Source organism: Tursiops truncatus, chromosome X, assembly GCF_011762595.2.
Source record: "Tursiops truncatus isolate mTurTru1 chromosome X, mTurTru1.mat.Y, whole genome shotgun sequence".
In the NCBI taxonomy this organism is placed as follows: domain Eukaryota; kingdom Metazoa; phylum Chordata; class Mammalia; order Artiodactyla; family Delphinidae; genus Tursiops; species Tursiops truncatus.
Genome location: NC_047055.1, coordinates 126,759,584 through 126,786,997, shown reverse-complemented (window position 1 = coordinate 126,786,997; position 27,414 = coordinate 126,759,584). Strand labels below are relative to the sequence as shown.

Genomic DNA, 27,414 nt, shown 5'->3' with positions numbered 1-27,414 from the left:
GTAGCCACTGCGCTAGCTTCTGGTTTCAAGGAAAAACGTTAAAGCACTTGGATTACATGTGGACTTTTGCTTTCTAGGTCATTGTTTCATGAAAATAAAATGTCACAGAAGACAGAAAGCCGCTGTATGCATTCTTTCAAAATGTTTTCCTCTGCCCAGAGAAACAAGCTCCACCTGTATAAATATTAGGCGGCCAGGAAGTAACTGTTTACTTATTATTATAAAGCCTTAAAGGCAGCAGAAAGAAGAATGTCGTGTTTATTTTTCCACACGAAATAACAGTTAAAGCCACTGCAATGGCAAGGGGAGATGGGAGAATCTAAGTTGATAGGAATAGTTATAAAACTGTTACAATCGCCCAGATGTATCATCTGGGAGTTATTTTGCATAATGCTGATTTCACTTAGGGTGTCTCATGGGTAGACGGTCAGCTCAGACACAAACCGAAGCCCAATATATTTTTTCTCTCCAAGGTTCACAGCGTTGCCAACCGGGATGAATGCCAACCCGAAGAAGAGGATGACGTTCTTAGCAAAGAACCACGACGGCATCCTGGGCGGACTGACGGACGGTGTCATTCTTCAAGCTGTTTTAGACGATCGTTTCTTTTTCTGCCAAGCCTCTCCCTTTCGTGAAGCCTCTCCCTTGTTCTCTTATTTGTTAAGGTTTGTTTTCTTTAAGTCGACCCTATTTAGACTTCTTTCTGAGTGAAAGCATCTGGGGATCACTAGATGATTATCCCTCTGTCACAAACAATTTGCAACAGTGCCCTTTATGGACGGCTGCTGCTTTAGCAAACCAAATTACAGGACGCCCGCAAGTATAAGGATGTCCCAAATATTGCGTTGGACACACTTAACAGTTACCACTCATCTATTTACCAGCTACATTTGAAGCTGGGGCAAATAATGAATAGTTTTTTTAAGTACGTACGTTAATTGGGGACATGCTCATGCTTTAAAAAATCATTCAGCATTTACCCCAACTTCAAATGTAACTGGGCTTCCTGTATTTTATTGGGCTACCCTGCCTTTACAAGCCCTTTCTGGGGGCGGTGGGATGTGCATAGCAGATGGTACTATAATAATATCATTTTGGTCTTGAGGAAATAGTTAATCCTGGTCCTTCCAAAGCTACTTTTGCAAGTCAGCCAGGATGCTGCATTAACTATCTTTTACTTTCTAGCAGCGATAATTTGCTCGGGGCGTGGATGGGGGGGGGGGGTCACCCGCAGCTTTCAACGTTCACGCCAATCACCTGTAACTAAACCAATGACCATCTGAGCGTGGAGTACAACCTGCAGCCGTTTAAACTCCCTGAGACAGGAGACGATGGGCAATAATAAATCTTTCGAGGCCGTCCACGGGCTGTCCCGATGCGTACGGAAATCCTGCCCTGCATTCCTGATACCTTCCTTCCCAAGATGTCCACGGCTCCGCCCCCCGCCCCCCAATCCACCAGCAACCTCTTCGCAAGCTTGTCTACGCGGGTCCCAGACAACAGCAGGCTCAGAATATCGAGTTGTTCTACCGCGGAAAGAGAAACGGGTGCTGGACTCAGACCCAAGGTTAACAGCCGACCGGGTCCCATCCTCACGCTTTGGGGGCGTCACCTTCATTCTCTGCGACTGGATAAAGGTTTGTGCCCTTTCCAGAGCGGGCGCTGGTTACCGGGGATGCTGCAAACAGGCGAAAAGAACCTCGCTGGGAGTGTGGGCACTGCTGAGGCTGTGGACTGCAGCCAGCTTGGCGACCTAAGCTAGACATAAACGCCAGTCGGATAACAGTCCCTACCCGAGAGGTTCCTGGTTGGGGCAGGGGGCTGTGACGCAAGAATAAGGAATTTAGAAAATGCCTTGCCCGCCCCCCCCCGCCCCCCCCCCGAGCTCGGAGGCCGTGGCTACCCACTCACAGCGGAGGAGTATTTGAGGCATAAAAGTGGCCCGAAGCCAGCCTGACATGGGACAAGAGAAAACAGAGCTACTTCGTGGGTTCTGACTTCTCTCCTTCGGTCCGGACACGTTAAATTACTTTGTTTCCGTCTGTGGCAGATCGATGAAATGGAAGCGATACATCTGATAAGGTTCTCACCCCAGAATGGTGAAAATTGGTTCTGGCATTCGAAGGGCGAGCTTTCCAGAACTGGATCCGATGAGGACGCGGCACGTTTTCGAATAAAACAGGAGAAATGAGGCTTCGGTTCCTGCTTTACATTCTCGGATAACAGCACGGGCAAGGCGGTGGGTACGTGCGTGCCCTGCGCGACATTAGTGACCACACAATCTCTAATGGAAGAAATATGACTCTTGTCTTTTCTGGATCCCCAAAGGCACCGGAAATACCAACATTCCGCCGCCATTATAAATAATTATAGGATGTACTGGTGATGCTGAAATTCCTTATTTACAAGTCGTCCTAGCAGCCTGGGAGTGTCCGTTCCTGGTCATGGCTAATACTTTAAAAATTAACTACAGAGACCTCTTCGGACCAGCCCTGTCTGTGAACTACACATACAGTACAGTGTTTTGTTGTTTTAATAATTATGGTTCTGGTCTCTGTGATTGATGTTTGGTCTTTATTCTCTGGTATCCATTGTTTTTCAATGAATAGGGCAGAAGAGAATTTCAGTTAGGAAGGTCTTTTACCTAATGAGAGATGAGAAATGCAATCGTGGAAGGGTTTGCCTATTCCTTTCGCTGGTAAATACTCTTTTGAATTTGTGTTCATTGTCTATTAACCGTTAAATTGCTCAGCTGGGTTCGGCTTAAAAGTTAAGGCTTTACTATCTACTTCCCTAACGAGAGACACTGTGGCCCAATTAAATACTGAGAGTCTTACATTTCAGCCCATTTCTCCAGAAAGAGTAGCTCACAGTGTGATCTCATGTTTTTTGGTTTTTGACACCTGAACAGTGTGTTCCCCTCATTTGCAGGAAGGATGGAATTTAGGATCCGCTCCAGCCCAAACCCATGTCAATTCTTAACTCAAATCTCTGTTGGCTGGCCCAACCACTGTGAAAAGAACACATCTTTTAAACACATGAGTGCATACTTAGGATGGAATCAAAATGTGTTTTACAAATACACATTGCCTTCAAGTCCCAGAAGTTTCTGAAATAAATTAAAACATGAGTTTGTCAGATGCCACAGACACCACATTATAACCCCAAAATAGATCCTACAACGATCTGGCACGAGGCATTTATGAAATAATGAACAGACCTCAGATCTGATAGCCCTATAAAAAAAGATATCGTAAAAACCGATAATAATCATAATAATAAGCATTCTCCCTTTTCATGAGCCAAAATCAGGATGGAATCACCCCTGATCATCTGTAATGAGCTGGTTATAGAGCAAAATGTTACAAACTTTATACTGTTGCTCGGAATCTGTAATTATTTGGACTGAGATGTTTAATAACAGTCATTTTCCAATGATTCTGATTTAAGAGGAGTCCTATGCCTATGTTTAAGGATTGTAATTTATCCTTTTCCTCAACAATTCCCCTGCGCCTGCATGATTATAATGCTTAACACGTGTGCCTCTCGCCAGTGACGAAGACAGGGCCGTAAAAAAAAGTAGGTATTCCATCTAAACTCTGCTGACATCAAACAAACAAACCATCAACGTGAACGCACAGGGTATTTTTAGAACGCACAGGGGTTCACAGCACCAGGCGGGGGCCACACAGCTAAAGAGCAGGTGTGATATCTTCCTGTAAAAAGTCTGCAAGATCCCTCCACCCAAGCTGGAGACCGCCTGGCATGATGGTGATAAGGGAGGGGCAAAAGGCAGGGGAGGTGTTTCAAGGCGAAGAGAGGCTTCATCGAAAGGTGCTCCCAAGAAAGCTACCTACCCAGATGGCCGCGCACGGGCAGAGCTGCACGTTGGAATCCGACACGCCAAGACAAAGGGAGCCACCGGATAAAAACAGATGTGAAACCTCGGGCACTTCGAACGCTACGGTCGTTTCAATTCTGCCAGTCATATTTAATTCGGGGCTTGGTTTCAAAACTCAAACCATGGAGGAATAAAAGGGAATAAATCCAAAGTTGTTCTTTACAATCTCCCTCCATGTCCCTCAGCTGTTATCTGTTTGATGTGTATCTTTCTAGACCTTTTCTATGGATCTGGGTCCATAAACATAGGAACATGCTGAAAAACGTGTACTTTCCCGAGATGCATCATTTTCACCCCCCAAACGAAACACAACGGATTCGCCTGAGCGAATTCTGAATTCACTTTTCCACGTACCAATATATCTTAGAAATCTTCCCTTGACCCAAAACACAGGCCTTCCACAGCTTTTTTTTTTTTTTTTAAACTCCTGAAGCTCATTCTGTACATTGGCTGTACTCTGGTTTATCTTCAAATCTCGCCCTAATTTTATGATTCTGTCTCAGGCCACTTTTTTCTTGCTTTGGTTGTTAGTTTATTCCTTAGTACTTTAATACAAAAGACTCGAAGAACCCAAACTATCTGGTAATTCCAGCACACAGAAATGTGTGTTGCCATTCTCTAACATAAGTTATGTACGCCCATGGCAAGAAAACTCAAACCACATGGAATTCCCACTTTATCGTATGTTTTGCATATATAAATTATTAGGAAAAGATAACCGATGGAAGGGGCAGATGGTATAAGTTATCTCACCCATTTCAAAGCAACATGAAGAAAATAACATATAACAGATGGTCAACTTGGTTCATTTAAAACTGCACAGCACTGACTTGGAGGGCACTGTGCTTGGGGAGATAAGTCAGACAAAGGGAAATTCTGTATGGCACCCCTTACACGTGGAATCTAAAAAAATACAAGAAACTAGTGAATATAACAAAAAAGAAACAGACTCGCAGATATAGAGAACAAACTAGCGGTTCCCAGCAGGGAGAGGGAAGTGGGGAGGGGCAAGATAGAAGGAGGGGATTAAGAGGTACAAACTAGTAGGTATAAAGTAAATCAGCCACAAGGATGTATGGTACAGCACAGGGAATACAGCCAAGATTCTGTAATAACTGCAAATGGGTGTAACCATTAAAAATGGTATAAAAAATAAAAATTGAAAAAAGAAAACCAAAGAGTTCACCCAACAAAAAACATTTTTAGGGCTTCCCTGGTGGCGCAGTGGTTGAGAGTCCGCCTGCCGATGCAGGGGACACGGGTTCGTGCCCCGGTCCGGGAAGATCCCACATGCCGCGCAGCGGCTGGGCCCGTAAGCCATGGCCGCTGAGCCTGCGCATCTGGAGCCTGTGCTCCGCAACAGGAGGGGCCACAATGGTGAGAGGCCCGCGTACCGCCAAAAACAAAACAAAACAAAACAAAAACACAGACAAAAATTTTTAGATGCATATCAAGCTGAAATAGATTTTACCTATGTAGCTAGCAAAAAAACCCTTAGAAGTAACTTTAAAGTACACGGCAGTAAAGATCTGAAGAAAAGTATTTTTTTAAAATGATTGAATGAGTAGAAACAGGAAGAATATTTTCTGAAGGCCAATTTGCCAAGCTGTTTCAGAATTTAACATGTAGGTAAGCAGGAAGTTTGGAGGAGGAGAGATGAAGAGTGAGGCGTTTTTCTATTTCCCATTCGTGTGTTCATGGTTCAAATTAAAATCCTAGAGGTAGAAAGAGAAAGAAAGGGTGGGAAAGCCACATTTCTGCCCCAGCCCTGGGGCTCCTGCACCGGGGGGGAAGGTGCAGACTGGCTCTGCCGGCCAGCAGGTAGGACATCTCCTCCATGGGGGGAGCAGGCAGACCCTACGTGGGGCCTCAGGAGCTCCCCGACCCACCAGGAGGACAAGCAGAGGAAGACAAGTGTGGATGGAGGTTCCTCTTCCCTCCAGAGACTCGAAGCCAATCCAGGACGCCTCCTTCTTGGAGCACTTGTGCCGGAGACAGTAAGAGCTGGCTTCTTCCAGCTCTGGGAAGTCCACCTTCCCCCCCAGTTGCCACCACCCGGACAGTAAGAGCTGGCTTCTTCCAGCTCTGAGAAGGGGACTTAAATTCTGAAGAACTCTGTGAGCCAGCTCTTCCACCGTCAGAAGCTTGAAATCAGTCACGGCGGGATTAAGTACTGACACCATGGACGTCGGGAGAAGCCACGCGTCAGGGCCTTATTTCCCCCGGGAGAACCGGTTTACAAAGCACACCACCACCTAAGACCTTCTAAGCCTCTGCGGCGCTGACACGGAGCAAGACCCTACGTGGCCTTCTCAGGACAGACACTCCCCCACCCAATGTCCTCCACCTGCCTCTTTTCTGTAGAAAAACTTTAGCCAGAGAATAACTTTAACCAGAGAAGTGAGAAAATGCAGAAGCAAAGGAAAGCAGTCAAACAAAACCAAATAATAACAGTTGAGCCATTACACAAAGTCAAGGACGCTTAGTCCCTCCTCAGGGACTCTCGATCGTATTCTGAGCCACGTCCTGTGAGCTGCTCTGCAGATACTGAAGACCCCGCCAGGTGGAAGAAGTGAACTGCACGGTGACCGGGCTGTAGCCATGTCATAAGCTGCCACCATTCTGAGAACTGGCCTCAAGGAAATGGGAACCAACTGACCTCGGAAGTGAAGACCAACCGTACTGAAAACAATCAAGAGGATACAGATCAGACCATCCCATGACAAATTTCAAGACGACGATAACAGCTGACTGTGCTGTTTCTGCATGTAGCCCCGTCCCTCCGCCTTGACACTCCCTTTTTTTTTTTTTTGCGGTACGCAGGCCTCTCACTGCTGTGGCCTCTCCCGTTGCGGAGCACAGGCTCCGGACGCGCAGGCTCAGCGGCCACGGCTCACGGGCCCAGCCGCTCCGCGGCATGTGGGATCTTCCCGGACCGGGGCACGAACCCGCATCCCCTGCGTCGGCAGGTGGACTCTCAACCACTGCGCCACCAGGGAAGCCTGAAACTCCCCTTTGAAAGCTCCCGTCCACTGATCAGCAGGGGAGAGGTGCCTTTTAGACACGAGTCCACCTTCTCCCCCCAGTTGCCACCATCCGGGATAAAGCACACTTTCCTTTCTACCAATGCCTGCCTCTCGAGTATTGGCTTGAGAGTGGCGAGCAGCGAGACCCGAGTTCGGTAACACGACGACAGCTGAGTTCTGTGTTCTTGGTCTCAAGGGATTAGAGCAGCAGGCTATATATGGGATTCATTACGCCTGGCAAAGCCACTAAACGGTTTTCTAAGTGTGATCAGGATACCGATGATGGTGGGGATTGACGGGAAAACAGATGTGGAGTGAAAATCCAGAAAGGTATATTCTGAGCTACTACATGGTGCTTAAAGCAAACGAAAAGACCCAGGAGCCTAGGTGCAAATATAGGAGACAACTGCCTTCCACCGGCAGCTTTCGGTTAAACAGAAAGCAGAATAAATTTGAGAATAGGAATATTCTCAGTGCAGAAGCAGAATAGGCTGCAACCCCCTAATGTTCAGAACAACTGGCCAGAAGAACAATCACAGGCTTCAAAACCCGTTAGGGCTTCCCTCGTGGCGCAGCGGTTGAGAGTCCGCCTGCCGAGGCAGGGGACGCGGGTTCGTGCCCCGGTCCGGGAAGATCCCACATGCCGCGGAGCGGCTAGGCCCGTGAGCCATGGCCACTGAGCCTGCGCGTCCGGAGCCTGTGCTCCGCAGCGGGAGAGGCCACAGCAGTGAGAGGCCCGCGTACCGCAAAAAAAAACCCAACAAAACCAAAAAACCCTGTTAATTTACTTTCAGATGTTAGAGAAACATTGCAGATCTACATCTGCTAATGTATACGCAAACACTACACACCGATGGTAAAACAAAGTATACAGTGGGCGCTAATAAAATGAATACAAGTTTCATGTGGCCTTACCAGCCTAAAATAATAAGAAAACCCCTTTCAATGGGATTATTTGCTGAGGTCAGAGGTTGAAGAAACGGTGAAGGGTGATTTAGAATGATTTGCTAAAAATTAAGCAAAGGACAGGCAATTCAGAAAAAAAGAAATGTGGAAGTCCAAGACATGTGGCTATGTGCAAAACCTCACTCATAAATGTGGACTGAAAATACTGAGATATGACTTCTTTAACCCAATCCAGGTACCAAACACTATAAAAGCTGGCCTGTCCACTTGCTGCGGACAAGGCTGTGAGAAACTTCTCTTCTCTGTTGATGGGTGTAAATTGATAAAAGTGTTTCTGGGTTGCAACGGGCAGTATCTGATCATAATTGAGCACATCCTTTGGATCCAGCATTTTGTTTCTAGATCCTTTTCTAGAAACGACTGCTACACACACACACACACCAGATACACACACACCAGATACACACACACGGACCCCAGATATACACACACATACACACACCAGATACACATCCCACACCAGCGGTGCCCAACCTTTTTGGCACCAGGGACCGGTTTCGTGGAAGACAATTTCTCCATGGACCAGGGGTCGGGGGTGGGGGGCGATGGTTTCAGGATGATTCCAGTACATCACGTTCATTGTGCACTTCACTATTATTATTACGTTGTAATATATAATGAAATAATGATACAACTCACCATAATGCAGAATCAGTGGGAGCACTGAGCTCGTTTTCCTGCAACTAGATGGTCCCATCTGGGGGGTGATGGGAGACAGTGACACCCGACATGAGGGCTTGTGTCCAGTCTACTCCGTAAGACGCAGCTTAACTGTCACTTGCCACTCACTGATAGGGTTTTGCTATGAGTCTGCAAGCAATTGATTTATGATGGTCTCTGCGCCATCAAACCTCTCTGCTAATGATAATGTGTATTTCCAGCCGCTCCCCAGCGCTAGCATCACCGTCTCAGCTCCACCTCAGATCACCAGGCATTAGGTTCTCACAAGGAGCGCGCCACCTAGATGCCTCGCATGCGCGGTTCACAGTGGGGTTCGCGCTCCCGTGAGAATCTAATGCCGCCGCTGATCTGACGGGAGGGGGAGCTCAGGCGGTAATGCGAGCGAAGGGGAGCGGCTGTAAATACAGGTGGAGCTTCCCTCACTCGCCCGCCGCTCACCTCCTGCTGTGCGGCCCGTTTCCTAACAAGACACGGACCAGTACCGGTCCATGGCCCAGGGGATGGGGACCCCTGCCCCACAACACACACACACACAAAGATGCAACCACATGGGTATATACATGCACACTATTTTATATAAAGCACGGTTTGCGTTGTACAAAATGCAAAAAAATTCTCTTTTCAGCAATTCAATACATAAATTACAAAAGGGCACCTTGCCTACAGTAGGAGACCATCTCCTCATTGCAAAGGAAAGTGCAGTAAGTTTCTCTACACTTAGTGGCAGAGAAACTACACATAACAGAGTTTTACATGAGGATGTCCTTGCATGTCCTGAGAACTGCTCCAGGCACCAGACATACAACAGTGAACAAAACCAGAGACCAACTTCCCTGCCTCCATGGAGTTTGCATTATAACGGGGAGAGACAGACAGTAAAGATAAGTAAGAAAAGTGGGCATAACCCATTAGAAAGTGCTCAGTGCTATGGAGAAAAATAAATGAAGGAAGGGGTTGGTGAGTAGGGGCAGGAGAAATGAGTTGAAATTTTAAATACGATGCAGGAGGGACCCCTTTATGAGAAGAGAGCTGAGCCAAGTCTTTAAAGAAACGGTGCAGATGATGACACAGATAGACAGACAGATACAGACAGATAGGTGGATGGACAGTCTTATGCTAAGGTCCCGGGTCTCTGAACTTCAGTGCTACTGACATTTGGGGCTGGAGGACTCTGATGTGCGGCGTCCTGTACCCCATCGAGTGTGGAGAGCACACCTCTCCCCTGAGAGATCAGCACACCTTTCTTTATTACATTTATACTCTTAATGAAATGTTGCACGATCTAAATACTGCAATTCCAAAACTGTTTTAAATAATTGCTTTACATATGCAACATTACCCATTTGAGGGGTTAAACAGACGCCTCGAAAGGTGGTGAAAATCTCTTTAAAGTGGGCTATCAAATTTATCTTGCCTGGGTAGAAACAGTACATCTATTGGGAGCTTAGAAAGAGGATTATCTGTCACGACTGAAAGAATATTTTTACAAGGGCAGAAAATGAAGCCGATTTTCAGTGAAAACCAGTAGAAAATGTCAAAGGTAAGAACCAAAGGAGAACAAGGAAATAAAGTGAAAACTGGGGGATGGACACATAGGAAAATGGTTACACGTGTCGGGGTCTTCCATACCTGACGAGGACACGCTGAATCCTGGAGCCACAAAAACTCAACCTCTGCTTTGAGAGAGCTGAGAGTAAGGCACGTGGAATTCCACCAGCATCTCTTCCCCTTTTTGAAAAGAGAACCCTCCCAGCCATCCAGAAGCCCAGACGTCTATGCAGATCTGAGACTGGCTGGGACCCGGGACCCTTGGCTGCAGTGCCGCAGTGCTTGAACCTGGACACACCTCTCTTCCAGCAACAAAATATAAACACACTGTATGGGACTAAAAATAACTGCGTGCATGCGCAGTTGCGGCAAATTCTGGACAAAAGACACAAAGAGACCAAAAAACGCAACTGCCACTTTTGAAGAGTTTGGAGCAAAAGCAGGGCACTGCGCATGCCCCCTGCACTCACACCACCAAAGCAGGGCACTGCGCATGCCCCCTGCACTCACACCACCAAAGGGGTGGGGGCAGACCCCCTAAGCCTCCCCTCCGGCCCGACCCCTGGACCCACCCCTACCCTCACCCCGTAGAAGGAACCAGCTGCCCCCCCCCTCGGGGAGCGGGGCAAGGGTACCTGTTATTTGTTCTCGCTCCCCGCCTGCTGCAGCAGGGACCCCAGTAAAGCTTTGCCTGAATTTCTTGTCTGGCCTCTGATCAATTTCTATCGATTAAGGAGGCCAGGAACCCCGGTCGGTAACAGATCTTCAATGAGAGCTGGAGACGTCTGGGGGAGGGGCCGGTGGCTGCCCCATCGCCAGCTGCCGAGAGCTGACAAAGACCTTCCACCACCGTTAGGAAGGAAAATCCGTCCAACCAGCATCCCAGAGCAGACTATAAAAAAGTGATGGCCACAGGCCATGTCCATGGCAATTTCGACCCAACAGTTGTAAAACAAACAAACTAACTAACTTAAAAAATAAAAGAACACACTGGACCAACGTTCTGTCAAAGTACAAGTGTGCAGAGACTGGGAATAAGGGCTGGAGAAAAGAAAATACGAGTCCAGAAAGACAGAGCACTGGTAAGCATGCTGTAAACCGCACAGATGAAGAGAGAGCACTGGTTAAGCATGCTGTAAACCGCACAGATGAAGAGACAGCACTGGTTAAGCATGCTGTAAACCGCACAGATGAAGACAGAGCACCGGTAAGCACGCTGTAAACCGCACAGATGAAGACAGAGCACCGGTAAGCACGCTGTAAACCGCACAGATGAGGACAGAGCACCGGTAAGCACGCTGTAAACCGCACAGATGAAGACAGAGCACCGGTAAGCACGCTGTAAACCGCACAGATGAAGACAGAGCACCGGTAAGCATGCTATAAACCGCACCGATGAGGACAGAGCACCGGTAAGCACGCTGTAAACCGCACAGATGAGGACAGGGCACCGGTAAGCACGCTGTAAACTGCACAGATGAGGACAGAGCACCGGTAAGCATGCTGTAAACTGCACAGATGAGGACAGGGCACCGGTAAGCATGCTGTAAACCGCACAGATGAAGAGACAGCACCGGTAAGCACGCTGTAAATCGCACAGATGAGGACAGAGCACCGGTAAGCACGCTGTAAACCGCACAGATGAGGACAGAGCACCGGTAAGCACGCTGTAAACCGCACAGATGAGGACAGAGCACCGGTAAGCATGCTGTAAACTGCACAGATGAGGACAGAGCACCGGTAAGCATGCTGTAAACCGCACAGATGAAGAGACAGCACCGGTAAGCACGCTGTAAATCGCACAGATGAGGACAGAGCACCGGTAAGCACGCTGTAAACCGCACAGATGAGGACAGAGCACCGGTAAGCACGCTGTAAACTGCACAGATGAGGACAGAGCACCGGTAAGCATGCTGTAAACCGCACAGATGAAGAGAGAGCACCGGTAAGCACGCTGTAAACCTCACAGATGAGGACACAGCACCGGTAAGCACGCTGTAAACCGCACAGATGAGGACAGAGCACCGGTAAGCATGCTATAAACCGCACCGATGAGGACAGAGCACCAGTAAGCATGCTATAAACCGCACCGATGAGGACAGAGCACCGGTAAGCATGCTATAAACCGCACCGATGAGGACAGAGCACCGGTAAGCATGCTGTAAACCGCACAGATGAGGACAGAGCACCGGTAAGCACGCTGTAAACCGCACAGATGAAGACAGAGCACCGGTAAGCATGCTGTAAACCGCACAGATGAAGAGAGAGCACTGGTTAAGCATGCTGTAAACCGCACAGATGAAGAGACAGCACTGGTTAAGCATGCTGTAAACCGCACAGATGAAGACAGAGCACCGGTAAGCACGCTGTAAACCGCACAGATGAAGACAGAGCACCGGTAAGCACGCTGTAAACCGCACAGATGAGGACAGAGCACCGGTAAGCATGCTGTAAACCGCACAGATGAGGACAGAGCACCGGTAAGCACGCTGTAAACCGCACAGATGAAGACAGAGCACCGGTAAGCATGCTATAAACCGCACCGATGAGGACAGAGCACCGGTAAGCACGCTGTAAACCGCACAGATGAGGACAGGGCACCGGTAAGCATGCTGTAAACCGCACAGATGAGGACAGAGCACCGGTAAGCATGCTGTAAACTGCACAGATGAGGACAGAGCACCGGTAAGCATGCTGTAAACCGCACAGATGAAGAGACAGCACCGGTAAGCATGCTGTAAACTGCACAGATGAGGACAGAGCACCGGTAAGCATGCTGTAAACCGCACAGATGAGGACACAGCACCGGTAAGCACGCTGTAAACCGCACAGATGAGGACAGAGCACCGGTAAGCATGCTATAAACCGCACCGATGAGGACAGAGCACCGGTAAGCACGCTGTAAACCGCACAGATGAGGACAGGGCACCGGTAAGCACGCTGTAAACCGCACAGATGAGGACAGAGCACCGGTAAGCATGCTGTAAACTGCACAGATGAGGACAGAGCACCGGTAAGCATGCTGTAAACCGCACAGATGAAGAGACAGCACCGGTAAGCACGCTGTAAATCGCACAGATGAGGACAGAGCACCGGTAAGCACGCTGTAAACCGCACAGATGAGGACAGAGCACCGGTAAGCACGCTGTAAACCGCACAGATGAGGACAGAGCACCGGTAAGCATGCTGTAAACCGCACAGATGAAGAGACAGCACCGGTAAGCACGCTGTAAATCGCACAGATGAGGACAGAGCACCGGTAAGCACGCTGTAAACCGCACAGATGAGGACAGAGCACCGGTAAGCATGCTGTAAACCGCACAGATGAGGACAGAGCACCGGTAAGCACGCTGTAAACTGCACAGATGAGGACAGAGCACCGGTAAGCACGCTGTAAACCGCACAGATGAAGAGACAGCACCGGTAAGCACGCTGTAAACCGCACAGATGAGGACACAGCACCGGTAAGCACGCTGTAAACCGCACAGATGAGGACACAGCACCGGTAAGCATGCTGTAAACCGCACCGATGAGCCAGAAGGCTGGTGTGCGCCGTGGTGAACGACGGAAATGAAGGGGTAGAAAAGAGGATCACCTTTTAAGTTCACAGACGTGATGGGAAAGAGAGCCGTAGCTTTCTTCTAACCCCTCCCTAGTATTCGGTCCCCTGTGAAATCAGCAACACAGAGCTTGGAGTTCATGTGAGGAAAAAAAAAGCGGGATTCAGAGCAGTCACCTATGGGCTTCCCACAAAAGACCCAAGCCTGAAATATGGTTTCATTTCTGGATGGTTCTGCTAAATATGCCAAATAGGTTTCCCACCATGACCACAGTAAAGGCTTGAAAAGCACGAATTAGGGGATCTCTGCTAAAGCCCCAATTCTTTAAGATGACATTCTGAAAGTGGCATAAATTCCCCCGAATAGGTCATGGGGGCTCCCTCCCTTAGGAAGGAAAAGACAACAGATTCCCAAGAAAAAGCCAAGGATCTAAACATCTGGCCAGGGACTTCCTGGTGGTGCAGTGGTTAAGCATCCGCCCGCCAATGCAGGGGACACGGGTGCGAGCCCTGGTTGGGGAAGATCCCACATGCCGCGGAGCCACTAAGCCCGTGCACCACGACTACTGAGCCTGTGCTCTAGAGCCCGCGAGCCACAACTACTGAGCCCACGAGCCACAACTACTGAAGCCCGTGCTCCGCAACAAGAGAAGCCACCGCAATGAGAAGCCCGTGCGCAGCAACGAAGACCCAACGTAGCCAAAAATAAATAATAAATTTGTTTTTTAATAAAAGGATATCAGTTTAAGAAAATAAACAAGCATCTGGCCACCGGGAAATGGAGAGTTCTCGGGTATTAGAATGTACTCTGCACAAGGCCAATCCTCCCCCTTTGCCTTTTAGGCCTTGGGTCGTGCTTCTCCACCTTGACAAAAATAAGCACAGTGGATAAGAACTGCCCAAATTCAGACCTCCGTGGGCCAAATTAACCTTTGCTCTTTCCCACTTACTGGAAGGACGTCCCTTTAAAAACTCTGCCTTTTGTGGATTTTTTATTTTTCGCTTTCTCTAAGGCACTGGTTTTAAACAGCCTGCACACAAATTCTGATTCATGAGAAAGAAGCACTGTTCAGCCAGTGGCTTTCCGAGACATCGCCCTCCCCGGGGGACTATAAAAGCTGACTGTGCAGCGGGCTCCGAGCCAGACCTTTCTAACCAGATACCAAAGCCAGTCTATTCTCCAGGATGTTCTTGAGAACTGGAAACACTTCGGGTGAAATTCGAGACCCAGCCCCGAAGGCGGCTGCCCGGGGCCAAGGGCAGTGGGGACAGGGGAGCGGTGGGAGGCACTCACTCACTGTTCAACGGGGATAGAGTTCGGTTACGTGAGAGCAATACATCCTAGGGAGCTGCTGTACTTGACGGTGCCTACGTAACAGGGGAAACCAGCTACCTGCTCCTTTGACCTCTGTGCTCTGTCGCCTGTGCTCAGTGATGCTGGCTCTGCACCTTCTGTAAAAGAATGTTGCCTGTGGCCTGAAATATACGTAACGGCACATGCTCCGGGCTCTGACCTTTACCAGTAGAACACTTTTCGGTTCATACAGAGATAAAAGGTTGCAGAACAGAGAATAACATGTGTCTTGTTGGAGGCTTACGTGAACGTGGTGACCTGACCTACATGGACAGATGGAAGAGCAAAGGATTCCAGCATCCAGAAGGTGCCACAACCCCAGCCCGCCCTCCCCATGCCTTTAAAAATGCTTTGCTGAAACCCTTCAGGGAGTATGGGATTTTCTGAGCACGGTCTCCTGGCAAGCCCTGCAATAAACCTTTCTCTGCCGCAAACTCCCACGTTCCGGTTTGTTTCGCCTCACTGTACGTCGGGCACACGAACTTGCGTCCAGTAACATCTATACTTGACGATACTGTACTTTGCACTTAAAATTTTATTGAGGGTAGATCTCCTGTGATGCACTTTTTAACCACCATTTAAAAATAAACGTTTATCTGTGCTCGTAGCTTCACAGGTCTACAGAAGAGTCTCTCGCCTGCATTTCTGGAAGGTAATTTGCCTGTTAATAACTCTTACTTTCAAAAGGGTTCAAGTAGATCATGGTTTCCTGCCTTAAGACAAAGCAAGGCATCCAATTGTCAATGCTCTTATCAATCCACTGACTGGAGGTCTTCAGCATTTGACAGTTTGCCCGGCATCCAATGTTTTCCTCCAAATATAGAGAATCTGGTTCTTTCTTTCTTCAGTGACGGTCCTAATATTTTTATTACTGAAATGTCATGTGGTGCACTGGAATGAGCAGGAGTCAGGTGGAGTTTGAATCTCAGCTCCATGATTTATTAACTAGGAGACTCTGGGTGAATCACTTAGTTTTTCTTGGCCTCAATTTTGTTACCTTTAAAGGAGGGGGTGGATATCTCCTATTTTTAAATGTTAAATGGTAGCCACGCCCAGGAGTGGGATTGCTGGATCATCTGGTAATTCTACTTTTAATTTCTGAGGAACCTCACCTCCATGTGGCTTTCCATAGTGGCTGCACCAGTTTATATCCCACCCACAGTGTAGGAGGGTTCTCTCTTCTCCACACTCTCTCCGGCATTTGTTGTTTGTTATCTTTTTGATAATAGCCATTCTGACAGGTGTGAGGTCGTACCTCACTGTGGTTCTGATTTGCATTTTGAAGAGGTATCTGCACCCCCAGATTCACAGCATCATTATTCACGACAGTCGAGACACGGAAAACACCTCACTGTCTGTCAACAGAGGAATGAATAAAGGAGATGTGGCGTACAGATACATACGACGGAATATTACTTGGCCATCAAAGAGGAAATCCTGCCATTCTTGACAACATAGATGGGCCAAGAGGGTATTATGCTTAGTGAAATAAGCCAGACAGAGAAAGACAAATAGGGTATGGTATCACTTATCTGCAGAATCTTAGAAAGTCACATTCATAGAAACAGAGTTAAAAGGTGGTTACTGGGGCTGCGGGGTGGAGGGGTAATAGGAGAGATGTTGATCAGGGTATAAAGTTGCAACTAGTAGGTAAATACGTCCTGGAGATTTAATGCAGAGCACGGTGATTACAGACAATAATATTGTATAATAAACGTCACCCTGACTAAGAGACTAGTGCTTAATTATCCCCACCACATACACACACACAAAAATGATAATTAGGTAACCTGACAGAGATGACAGCTATCGCTACAAGGGCAATCATACTGCAATATATAAATGTATCAACCAACACGTGGAACACCTACCAGAATGTTATATGCCAACTATATTACAATAATAATTTAAAAAACAAACCCTGTAAAGCAGGTATCTTACTGTCCTGTATGGAGGGGAGCTCCAAAAACAGAAGAAAAATTTTTTTTCTGCAGGCAATACCTGAGGCAGCCTCGGACTGAGACCACACCTGTTCTTCCTTAACTTCTTGAGACAAGGTTGTTGGATTCTTTAACAAGAATGCAAAATGAGACTGGCTTCCAGACTTCCATGAACAGAGTATGGTTACGGAAAAAAAAGGAGAAAGAAAAGAAAAGAAGCCAATGAGGGCAACCAAAACGGCAGAGGAGACAGAAGAACTTAGCTGCTTCGCAACACAGACTCCGTGGACCATCTCCAGCAATCCCTCAAAAACCCTTTCTCATTTTCTCCCGAAATATGCATGGATGTGCATGTGCATGTACACACACACGTACACCACACACACACGTCCACGCACGTACGCACACACACACACTCTCTCTCTCTCTCCCAAACCAGAATGTCACCCCCTAAGCACCTACTCTATAGAAATTCTAGACCGTCACTCCCAGAAGGTTTGCAGCCAGACCCTGAGTTGCCGCGCCTGTCTGTGGAGACGTTCCCAAAGGAGTTCCATGAGCAGAGGTGGACAAGGGTGGTCACCAAGTAATAAACAGGCTCGTTCGGGACCCTCGTTTTGGTGTGATGCTTGTTACCGGGCTGTAGCAGTGACGTGAATGCTACAAATCACACACGGGTTGACTTACAGTGAGGAAGGGCGCATGTTTCAGCGAACTGCAGAGGTAGCGTGGAGAGCCGGGCGCCAAGCTACGTGACGGGTGAGAATGAAATTTTAAAATAGTTCAGTTTTTGATGACAATGATGGAGGCACATTTTGAACAAACGGCAAAGGCGACTGGCAGAGACACCCTCGGGTACTAGATGAGAGGCTGGCAAAGCATGGCCAAATCCAGCCCCCCAGCCTCTCTTTATAAATAAAACTTTATTGGAACGCAGCCACGCCCCTTCATTTACATACAGTCTAGGCCTGCTTCTGCACACAGCTTGTCCTGCAGCGCCCAAAATATTAACCATCTGGGCCTCTGCAGAAGAAAATACAATAATACTGTATCATATGTTTGAAACTTGTTTTAAGGGAGAATTTGAAAGTTCTCAGCACAAGAAAAACATTTTATAGCTATGTAAGGGGACGGATGTTAAATAGATATACTGGGGTGTTTTTCTGCTACGTATACATATATAGCATCGTTATGCTGTAAACCTGAAACAAACATAATTTTTTGGTCAATTATATCTCAGTAAAATATAAAAAATTAAAAAGAAAAAGGAAGACTTCCGACACCTAGGCTCGATGAAAGCAGAAAAGCTACAGCTTTCCCTGTGAGCAAAGAACCAGACCGGAGACAGACTTTATCTTAAAAGATACAAAGTTTTATTAAACAAACCTGGAATCAATAGTATTATTCCATAAATTAGACAGCAGTAAAATTTTCCTAGGGTATATATACAAATCACAGTGATTTTCATTGTGCAAGGAATTGACAGGGTTTTTTAATCCACATGAGAAGCTGGGATGACCCGGCGGGGCTCCCAGTGTGACTCACTGGGGACGTGCCACGCTGGCCCAGGAACTTCATCCCGCAAGAAAGAAGGAAGCTCTGACGGCCCTGCAGAGCTGGAAAAGCATCTCAGGGAACCAGGAAAGACGGCCTGCGAGCAGAAAGGCTTCACATCCCAGTTGCAAAAACAAACATGTAATGACTTGTACTTAAATAACAAAAGTCCACCATGGAAGATCAACAGAACATCTTAAGACACAATAATTTAGAGGAAACCGATACAGAGTATTTCCTTTTGATTATGAAGCACTGCTCCTTGGATGCAACCCCACAGGGTCTGCAAAAACAAGCTTGATATGAAAACATTATGCTTGGTGAAAGCATCCCCCCCCATTCCACCTCCAACAAGACAGACAGACAGACACACACACACAACTACTCAAACATATTAAGACAACTGTGCATGTGTTTTTCTCTTTGTTTTTGGTAACTCAACAACATCCAGGGAAGTGGAACTAATTAGTCAGAAACAGGGCTAGAGGGTACATACAGTACGTAGGATGTGCCCAACAGGTGTAAAATACACGCCAGGGAGACGGACCCCTGGAGAAAGAATAACGCAGGCATGTGTCCCTTCAAATCTTAATTGGGAGCCATCAAGGGCTCCTGTGATGGTGTAAATTTCGCGATGCAAAATCAAAGGGCTGGGAAAAAAAAAATCCAATCTTTCCTGCACCTGCAGCTAACGTGAGAATTTTGATGTTCTGATGGGACCTGCTGCAGCCTGCAGCGTTCACCTGGGTGGGCGGCCCTCGGTGCCTACGGGGCGGTGCGTCGGGGTCTCGCGGGAACAGGATGGAGCTGTATTTCACAGTTCAAGTGGTTCCGAACTGAGAGGCAACTTAGGTTGTACGTAGACAGGGCAAATGTGTGTCACATCACCCAACTGCTCAGCGCTACTGGTGACGCTGTGGCTGGCAGCAGGGGAGTCCCGACATACAGACGGACAGAAGGAAACAAAACACTGCACGAGACCTTTATAAACAGCTGATGGTGCAGCTGCCCCAGGAGCACAACAGGAGGTGGTGTTTTAAAGCATCGTGACGGTGTGACATGGACACCTGTTACCTGGTGACTGGAGTTTCTTTTGCGTATTTTGACATGTGGAGAGCATAAGTCACGATTTTTCCATTGCTGGCAAACGATACATTTCTGCTGAGGGGGATTCCAACTTCTGTGACCATGAACATTATGCCGTATGGTCAGCTGTGATTTCATCTCCTTCTCAGCTTTACAGATGCCTATCAGAGCAGGCTGGCGACAGTCCCCTTAGGAAAACAAGACCCGCCTCAATCCACCTCTTGCAATACATGTGTTTCCTAAAGACTTTTTAAATAGCATTGTCATTTACCAACTTGTCAAAATTGCAGACCACAAAAATCAATCTGTCCTTTTCCGGCTCTGAATGTTGTGCTGATGGATGTGAATTTTCTCCAAAACTTTGCACCCTGATTATTTTTGATCCGATATGTGAACGCGGCAGAAGGCCTCCAGGGAGGGAACAATTTTTCGGTTATACACGGGGAGCATGCCATGTGCTTAAGAGTCACTTTGATCACACCCATCTTTGCATTACGTCAAACCATGTAATTTATGCCCTGGTCACCGGCAGGTAACGCTTTGTGTAATTAAATGGGCCCGAGGGTCTGGAAGGTGAGACAAACACCATGTGGTACTCTTGGAATTCCTCTTCACTTTCAATGTTTTGCGTGGCTGACGGTCAATGACAACGTTTTTAAAGAACCAAGTCATCAATGCATTTGAACTTTTGTCTTCCCTGCATATTTGTTCAAAATTAAGGCAGTGTGTGTTCATGCATTCTTGGACTCTTTTCATCTCATAAATTAAATCCTGGACAGGAAGCGCGAACCCAAAAAAACACGCATAGGGATCGTGTGTGTGTACAATTTTGCATTGTGTTCAAGAAAGGTGTTTCACTTATTTTGTATTTTTTTAAGCATAAACCTCCAAATAATAATTTTTTTTTTTTTTTGCGGCACGCGGGCCTCTCACTGTTGCGGCCTCTCCCGTTGCGGAGCACAGGCTCCGGACGCGCAGGCTCAGCGGCCATGGCTCACGGGCCCAGCCGCTCCGCGGCATGTGGGATCTTCCCAGACCGGGGCACGAACCCGCGTCCCCTGCATCGGCAGGCGGACTCTCAACCACTGCGCCACCAGGGAAGCCCTAATTGTTTATCTTTATAGTCAGAAGACACAGGACATGTTTTTCCTCGTGTGTCTACACCTCCGTGCAGGTTTGCTTTGCTCATTTAACCTGACGTTCAACGATGAAACAGTGCAGAAATTACATGGTAAAATTTTAGCCCCTGTTGGCCCATGGCTTCATCCAAAGAGCACGGCGCCCGAAAAGTACAGACTGAAAACACAGTTCTGTGGGAACATTTATCCAAGCGCACCCTCGGAAAATAAATTTTTATTGAGCTACTCATTGTAACGGGTTTCTTTTACTAAATTTTGGACTCACTCTCACCTATGGAGTTGGTTTTTGAAGACGAGGTCATTTATGAGAAGGGGGTGATTTAGTGTCTTCAACTTAAAGCTCTTATAGGTGTAAGCTGCCTTCATGTCACCTTCAAACACACACAGCCCTCGTCTTTGGATTCGTGAGTGGAAACTGGCCAAATGTGAGAGGTGACTGCATCTCCTTGGACATTTTTTGCTGCGGTAAAAAAAATGTATGATTTTTTTGCAAATGGCAGCTCTCCACACCCCCAGATGTGCCTGCAGAAGAGATAGAGGTAGGAAGGGGCTATAGGAAGAAAAGCCTTCCTGGCCCAGCCCAGGAAAAACAGTGTTGATGGCAAAGAACCTGCCCGGTAACCCAAGAACACATGAGCTGCAGAGGCCGGGGAGGGGGCTGAGAGCTCAGGGGGCGCCCAACGCTTGACACCAACACACCTGTCGGGCATACTCTGCCCCATGCCGGCTGCCCAAGGAGCTGGACCTTTCTCGGCAGGAAAAGGGAGGATGCAGGAGAGGCGATCTCGGAGATCTATCGGGTGCATCCCTGCCACCACTGAAGGCTCTGGAACCTACTTCTTAAACGCACAGACCTCCACGGAGAAGGCCGTGGTTGGGCCCTACGACCGGATACGTAACAGGTTTGAGCGATGCTGTGTTTTCAGGTGACTCACAGCCAACAGAGTATGGGCGGCGCCTTCAGATTTTCACAGCAAAGTTTGGAATCAGAAAGCAGAAGCAGAGAGGAGAGGAGGAAATGCACGAGGGACCAGACAGACACCAAGGACCTCTGCCCAGGCACTGCTTCTGGGAAGACCCATATTTACACAGCAACATACTCATGGCGACCCACTCAGCACGTGGCTTTCAAGATCAGTGCTAAGGGGAAGGCACAGCAGAGCACTCCTCAGGGGACCCTCACCATCACGTCCAAAGAGAAACGAATCTCACCCAACAGTTATGCTGCACAAGCCAACCAGGTCTATGACACCAGATGGACTGAACATTGACAAGAAGAAGCAAAACTAAGCAGAAACGAGGGAGGTTCAAACACTTCCATCGTACCCGTTTTGTTTCTTACTTTTCCTAAAACCAAAGGGAAAAGAAAACATTTGCATAACTTCATTGAGCCAATACAGAAAGCTACGAGTTTGCTTTGGGAGATGCCGTTTGGTCCACGGATTTAACCTGGAATATTAATAGATAGCCATCCCCCTACAGAGTATGAGATTTTTTAATGCAATAGAGAAAATTCCTTGAATAACAGTCATGGCCAATGGCTCGCCTTGCACTACAGTCCAAAGCCACATCTCCTTCCCTGTCGTCCTGGATTCATGACCCAAGGCTACCAGACACAAAGCATTGAAGATATTGGATACAGACCGTCGTAGGATACTTTCTTCACATATAACCATAAAAGGCATATAAGATGGTAAAAAATGCGCATATCATACTTTTAAAATTTGTCCCCAAGAGAACAGATGCTTGAAAAAAAACTGGAAACATAAAACACCATAGGCTCTGGAAAGTAGGAACATTTACTTCACTGCACAATTTCCCTGATCCAGGCACACCGTCCTTTTTATACACACACAGACACACGCACAGGCACACACACGCGATTTGTGGTTGTATCTGAACAAGTTCAGCTGAAACTTATAAAGTCTATGAGAAAAAAACCCCAGGATATCCCAGTAGGAACACAAGCCTAAAAAGAAGATAAAATCTACAACGAAACAATTTTTCAAAACGTCCTACTGTGCAGTCGATTTCCAGTTGCTTAAATAATTCTAGGTCCACAAATGTCAATGGCTCTGCAATCTCTTTATACATATCCGGGTGTATATAAATGTGGAAAAGTCCTTATCCCATTAAGAAGATGCTTCTTCAGGTCTGCCTGGGGGCAGCCATCTGTCCCAGGCAGGCTCAAATCACCCTGTTTCTGGCATGAAATCAGACAAAGGATTTTGTTAGTTTTTAAACACCTGGGTAGAGTTTGTCATCCTAAGAACAACAACAACAATAATAGCACGAAAGAAACCCAACTTTCCTTTGGAATTCTTACTGCAAAGACCCACAAGCCTGAATTCTAAGGAGAGAAGATGCCTAATAAGAGACATGGAACAATATTTGAAAGGTGGGTTTTTAATGTTCTATGGTGTTGACATGCACAGAACTAGCCTCTCCTCACCCACGATGAGAAGGGAGATTCATCACTCAAGCAAAAACAGATCCTAGGGCTTCCCTGGTGGCACAGCGGTTGAGAGTCCGCCTGCCGATGCAGGAGACACGGGTTCGTGCCCCGGTCCGGGAGGATCCCACATGCCGCGGAGCGGCTGGGCCCGTGAGCCATGGCCACTGAGCCTGCGCGTCCGGAGCCAGTGCTCCGCAGCGGGAGAGGGCACAACAGTGAGAGGCCCGCGTACCGCAAACAAAACAAAACAAAACAAAAACAGATCCTAGTTTCAATGTGCTTTGCTGTGGGATTATACAACCAGAAAAAAACATTTTATGATGAAGAGAACTACAAGGCACAGAGAGCCGAGAGGTCCCCTGCCAGCTGTCTTAACATCCATCTCCACCTGCCGAGAAGCAGGAGTCCACACACAGAGGCACGAGTAAGTCCCACAGCTGCAGAACAGAGCTCCGGAATCCTGTAACGAAGCTGAACTCGGGTCTCACCTGTGGGATGAGATTTCGCTTCATGAAAGAATATCTTTTCGCATAGCATCATCACACCTAATCGCTCAGCGGAAAATACCAGCCGGTAAAATGACTGAGAGAGATTCAAATATGAAAGTGTCTGGCTTTTAGAAGAGCAAAGTGCAAGCTGGTTGCATGAACAGGAAGCAATGAGATCATGAAATGGTCTCCTGACTTCCAAAGGGTCACCAAGAATGTCATCAAATACGGCCCCTGCCATTGGCCAGAGTACATTAAAAGTAACTCGACTATAAATCTGGGGAAAAAAATGATACAAATGAACTTCTTTACAAAACGGAAACAGACTCACAGACACAGAAAACAAACTTATGGTTACCGAAGGGGAAAAACGGGGAGGGAATATATTAGGAGTTCGGGATGAACAGATTCACATTACTAGGTATAAAATAGACAAACAACAAGGACCTACTGTACAGCACAGGGAACTATACTCAGTATATTGCAAAAACCTACAATGGAAAACAATCTGAAAAAAAATATATGCATATATACAATGGAATCACTTTGCTACACCTGAAACTAACACAATATTGCAAATCAACTATACTTCAATAAAAAATAAAAATGAAGAAAATAAAAACCAACCCCTAGATACCAGAGAGAAAAATAAAAGGCAATTAAACTAACTCAATAACTAACTAAATAAACCAGACCTTCAAAGTCAGAGAGTCATAGACCTTCAAAGGTTCGTGGAAATAAGGGACTCAAAGTCATTTCTTTTCAATCTCAAATTGACTTTAGCAAATTTCCTACAAGGTGTTCTCAGATGATTCCTTTCTAACAAAAAGAGACCCAAGAGCCCTTCTGAAAATCCTTGGGAAGTACTGTGGTCTGGACCTCGGGGATTCCAGGAAGCAGCCACGAGAGCTATGCTTCTCCAATGTGTGGGCGCACCGGTCTCCTGGGAGCCGTATGTGTTGGTACAGACCCTGCCCCGGCAGGTCGGCCCGGGGAGTGAGATGCTGGTGGTGAGGCTGCTGCTCTGGCCGTGCGGCCCACACACACCGGCTGTTTCTTCTGCTGCCCTGGAAGGGACTAGGGCTGGTTCTGCTCCATCGCTCATGCCCGAGGCGGGGAGAGAAGCCCCATTCGGTCTATGCAAGACCTCCTGCACATGAGGTTCTGTCAACCTCGTTGATTTTTTTTTTTTTTTTTTTTTGTGGTACGCGGGCCTCTCACTGCTGTGGCCTCTCCCGTTGCGGGGCACAGCCTCCGGATGCGCAGGCTCAGTGGCCATGGCTCACGGGCCCAGCCGCTCCACGGCATGTGGGATCTTCCCGGACCGGGGCACGAACCCGTGTCCCCTGCATCGGCAGGCGGACTCTCAACCGCTGTGCCACCAGGGAAGCCCCCTCGCTGATTTTTAACTACTAAAAATAAAGATACACCTTGTCGTTTACCCATTTTAAATACAGCAGTGTGGACGTATCAATCCCGAACTCCCAATGTATCCCTCCCCCCTCCCCCCCGACCCTCCCCCCCTCGTAATCATAAGTTCGTTCTCTGAGTCTATGAGTCTGTTTCTGTTTTGTAAATAAGTTCAACCAACGAGGACCTTCTGTAGAGCACAGGGAACTGGGCACAGTGTTATGTAACAACCTAAATGGGAAAAGAATTTGAAAAAGACTAGATACATGTATATGTTAAAAAAAAAGAAAGAAAGAAAGAAGGAAACAGAATTCAACTGATAAAATTAAGGCATGAAATGAGATTCCTTGATATTAAAAAAAAAAAGATATACCTTCCAGGTGGGGAGCCCATGCTCAGAAATTCTTGAAGACTTCCAGATCTTTCTGTGACACCGGAGGGGCCATGTTCCAGTCGTTCTCGGGATAAGCTTCGAAGTTGGAGGTGTCGCCCTCGCTGCACACTTTGGGCACGATGGGAGGCTGGGGGATCAACAAGACCCAACACCGCGTTACAGAGGAACAGCGCGCGCCAGGATGTTATTACGCTCAGCGCACGTTATTGCACTTTGCACAGACTGTGTCTTTTACAAATGGAAGCTTTGCAGCAACCCTACCCTGAGCAAGTCTATTGGGATTCTTTTTCCAACCACACTGGCTCACTTCGGGTCTGTGTCACATTTTGACAATTCTCACAGTTCAAACTTTTCCCCTATGATTATATTTGCTATGTTGATCTGTGACCAGGGATCTTTGATGTTACTACTGAAATTGTGTTTGTTTTGTTTTCTTTTGTACTTTGGAATCAAGGTACGGACACTTTTTTTAGACATAGTGTGACTGTATGCTTAATAGATTACAGGATAGTATATATTGTACATAACTTAATTTTTCTTCTTTTTTTTTTTTTAATTTTTGGCCACGCCTTGGTTTGCGGGAATCTTAGCTCCCGGACCAGGGGTCGAACCCTCACCCTTGGTAGTGAAAGCACAGTCCTAACCACTGGACCACCAGGGAATTTCCTATACATAACTTTTATATGTGCTGCGAAACCAAAACATTAGTGTGACTCGCTTTATTGTGGTACTCTGGAACCAAGCTTACAGTATCTCCGAGGTCTACCCATACATCCCTCTATGTCTACAGCTTTCTGTGAAAATGTAAAAAGAACTGGAAAACAACAGAGCTGCTTTTCTTTGTTTATGAACAGGAAAAGCTTGGAATTAAAGATATTGCAAGTGAGGTGTCAACTATCAGATTGATGAATGCTTACACAGTTTGAAGAATTTAGGGAAGAAGGAAGGTACCCAGCACTTGCTTCTTAAATTCTAGAATTGAGGACCACCTGGACTGCTTGTTAAATTGAGATTCCCAGGCCGGGGACTTTCTGATGTAGCTGGTCCTGTAGCCATACTTTGGAAAATTCCAGAAAGATGGAAAGAGCTCCAGACTTGGGTTTTATTATCTCAAGAGGCCATACCACAATCCTGCATTGATAAAAATGAAGGCATTGGGATTGAGAAGAGGGTCAGCAAACTTTTCCCATAAAGGGCCAGTTAGTAAAACATTTTGTTTTTCAGGCCATACAACTTCTGTTGCGACTACTCAGTGCTGCCATTGCAGTGGGAAAGCAGCCATCGACAATCTTTAAACAAATGGATGTGGCTATGTGCCAATAAAACTTTATTTATAAAAACAAGCAAGGGGCCAGATTTGGCCCACAGGTTGTACTTTGCTGATTCCTGCATACATCCAACTCCAACATTCTGTCACACACACAGACACCAACTAGTTTTCTCTAATCCTATGAAACTGTTATGCTTTGTCCAGAGCCTTTAACACACGTGGTGAGCACCACCCCTCTCTCCCTTCCTCTGCAGGATGGATCCTAACCTGGATGTTTCACAAGACACTTGAGGCTCATGATGCTAGAATCCTCAAGTCAAGTCCAGGGTGAGGACCTAGATTTGTCCCTGTCCCAAAGCTCCGTGCTTCCTAACAGACCACAGCAAAGCAGATGCAGCTGGAGAATCCTGACAGAGCATGCGTTCATACGTGGATCCCAGGGGGAACATTTTAACCACTACGTGGACACAGAAATGAGTCAAGTAAATTAAAAATTATTCATGTAAAAAAAAAAAAAAAAAAAGAAAAGGAAACCCTCTTGTCACTTGTATATTTCGGTGAGTGTATCAAAGTGCAAAGAGCATGGAGTGGTCAGCATCTCAGAAACATCAAGGAACTTCAGGTGAAGGTGCCACGTTCCTCA

General features: G+C 47.1%; 1 protein-coding gene and 1 long non-coding RNA gene across 7 annotated transcripts in view; one reads left to right on the top strand and one right to left on the bottom strand.

Annotated features, from left to right (window-relative positions):
• Positions 1–1,286: 1,286 nt before the first annotated feature.
• Positions 1,287–2,720, top strand: LOC117310338 (uncharacterized). Its single transcript, XR_004524505.2, has 2 exons — positions 1,287–1,637; positions 2,051–2,720. It is a non-coding gene; the product is annotated as an uncharacterized lncRNA (long non-coding RNA).
• Positions 2,721–18,325: 15,605 nt separating this feature from the next.
• The window catches only part of LOC101327407 (protein kinase X-linked), an 85,546-nt gene continuing 76,457 nt past the window's right edge, over positions 18,326–27,414 (bottom strand). For 3 of the 6 annotated variants that reach the window (XM_033849759.2, XM_073798959.1, XM_073798961.1), the window contains 2 exons: positions 25,481–25,628; positions 22,234–22,957 (listed from right to left, as the gene is read on the bottom strand). In XM_033849759.2, coding sequence (XP_033705650.1) covers positions 25,503–25,628 — 126 coding nt within the window. In that variant the 3' untranslated portion in view covers positions 22,234–22,957; positions 25,481–25,502. Of the gene's footprint in view, positions 21,215–22,233; positions 23,698–25,480; positions 25,629–27,414 lie in introns of those variants that run through there. The other 3 variants (XM_073798960.1, XM_033849758.2, XM_033849757.2) reach the window with 3 other exon arrangements.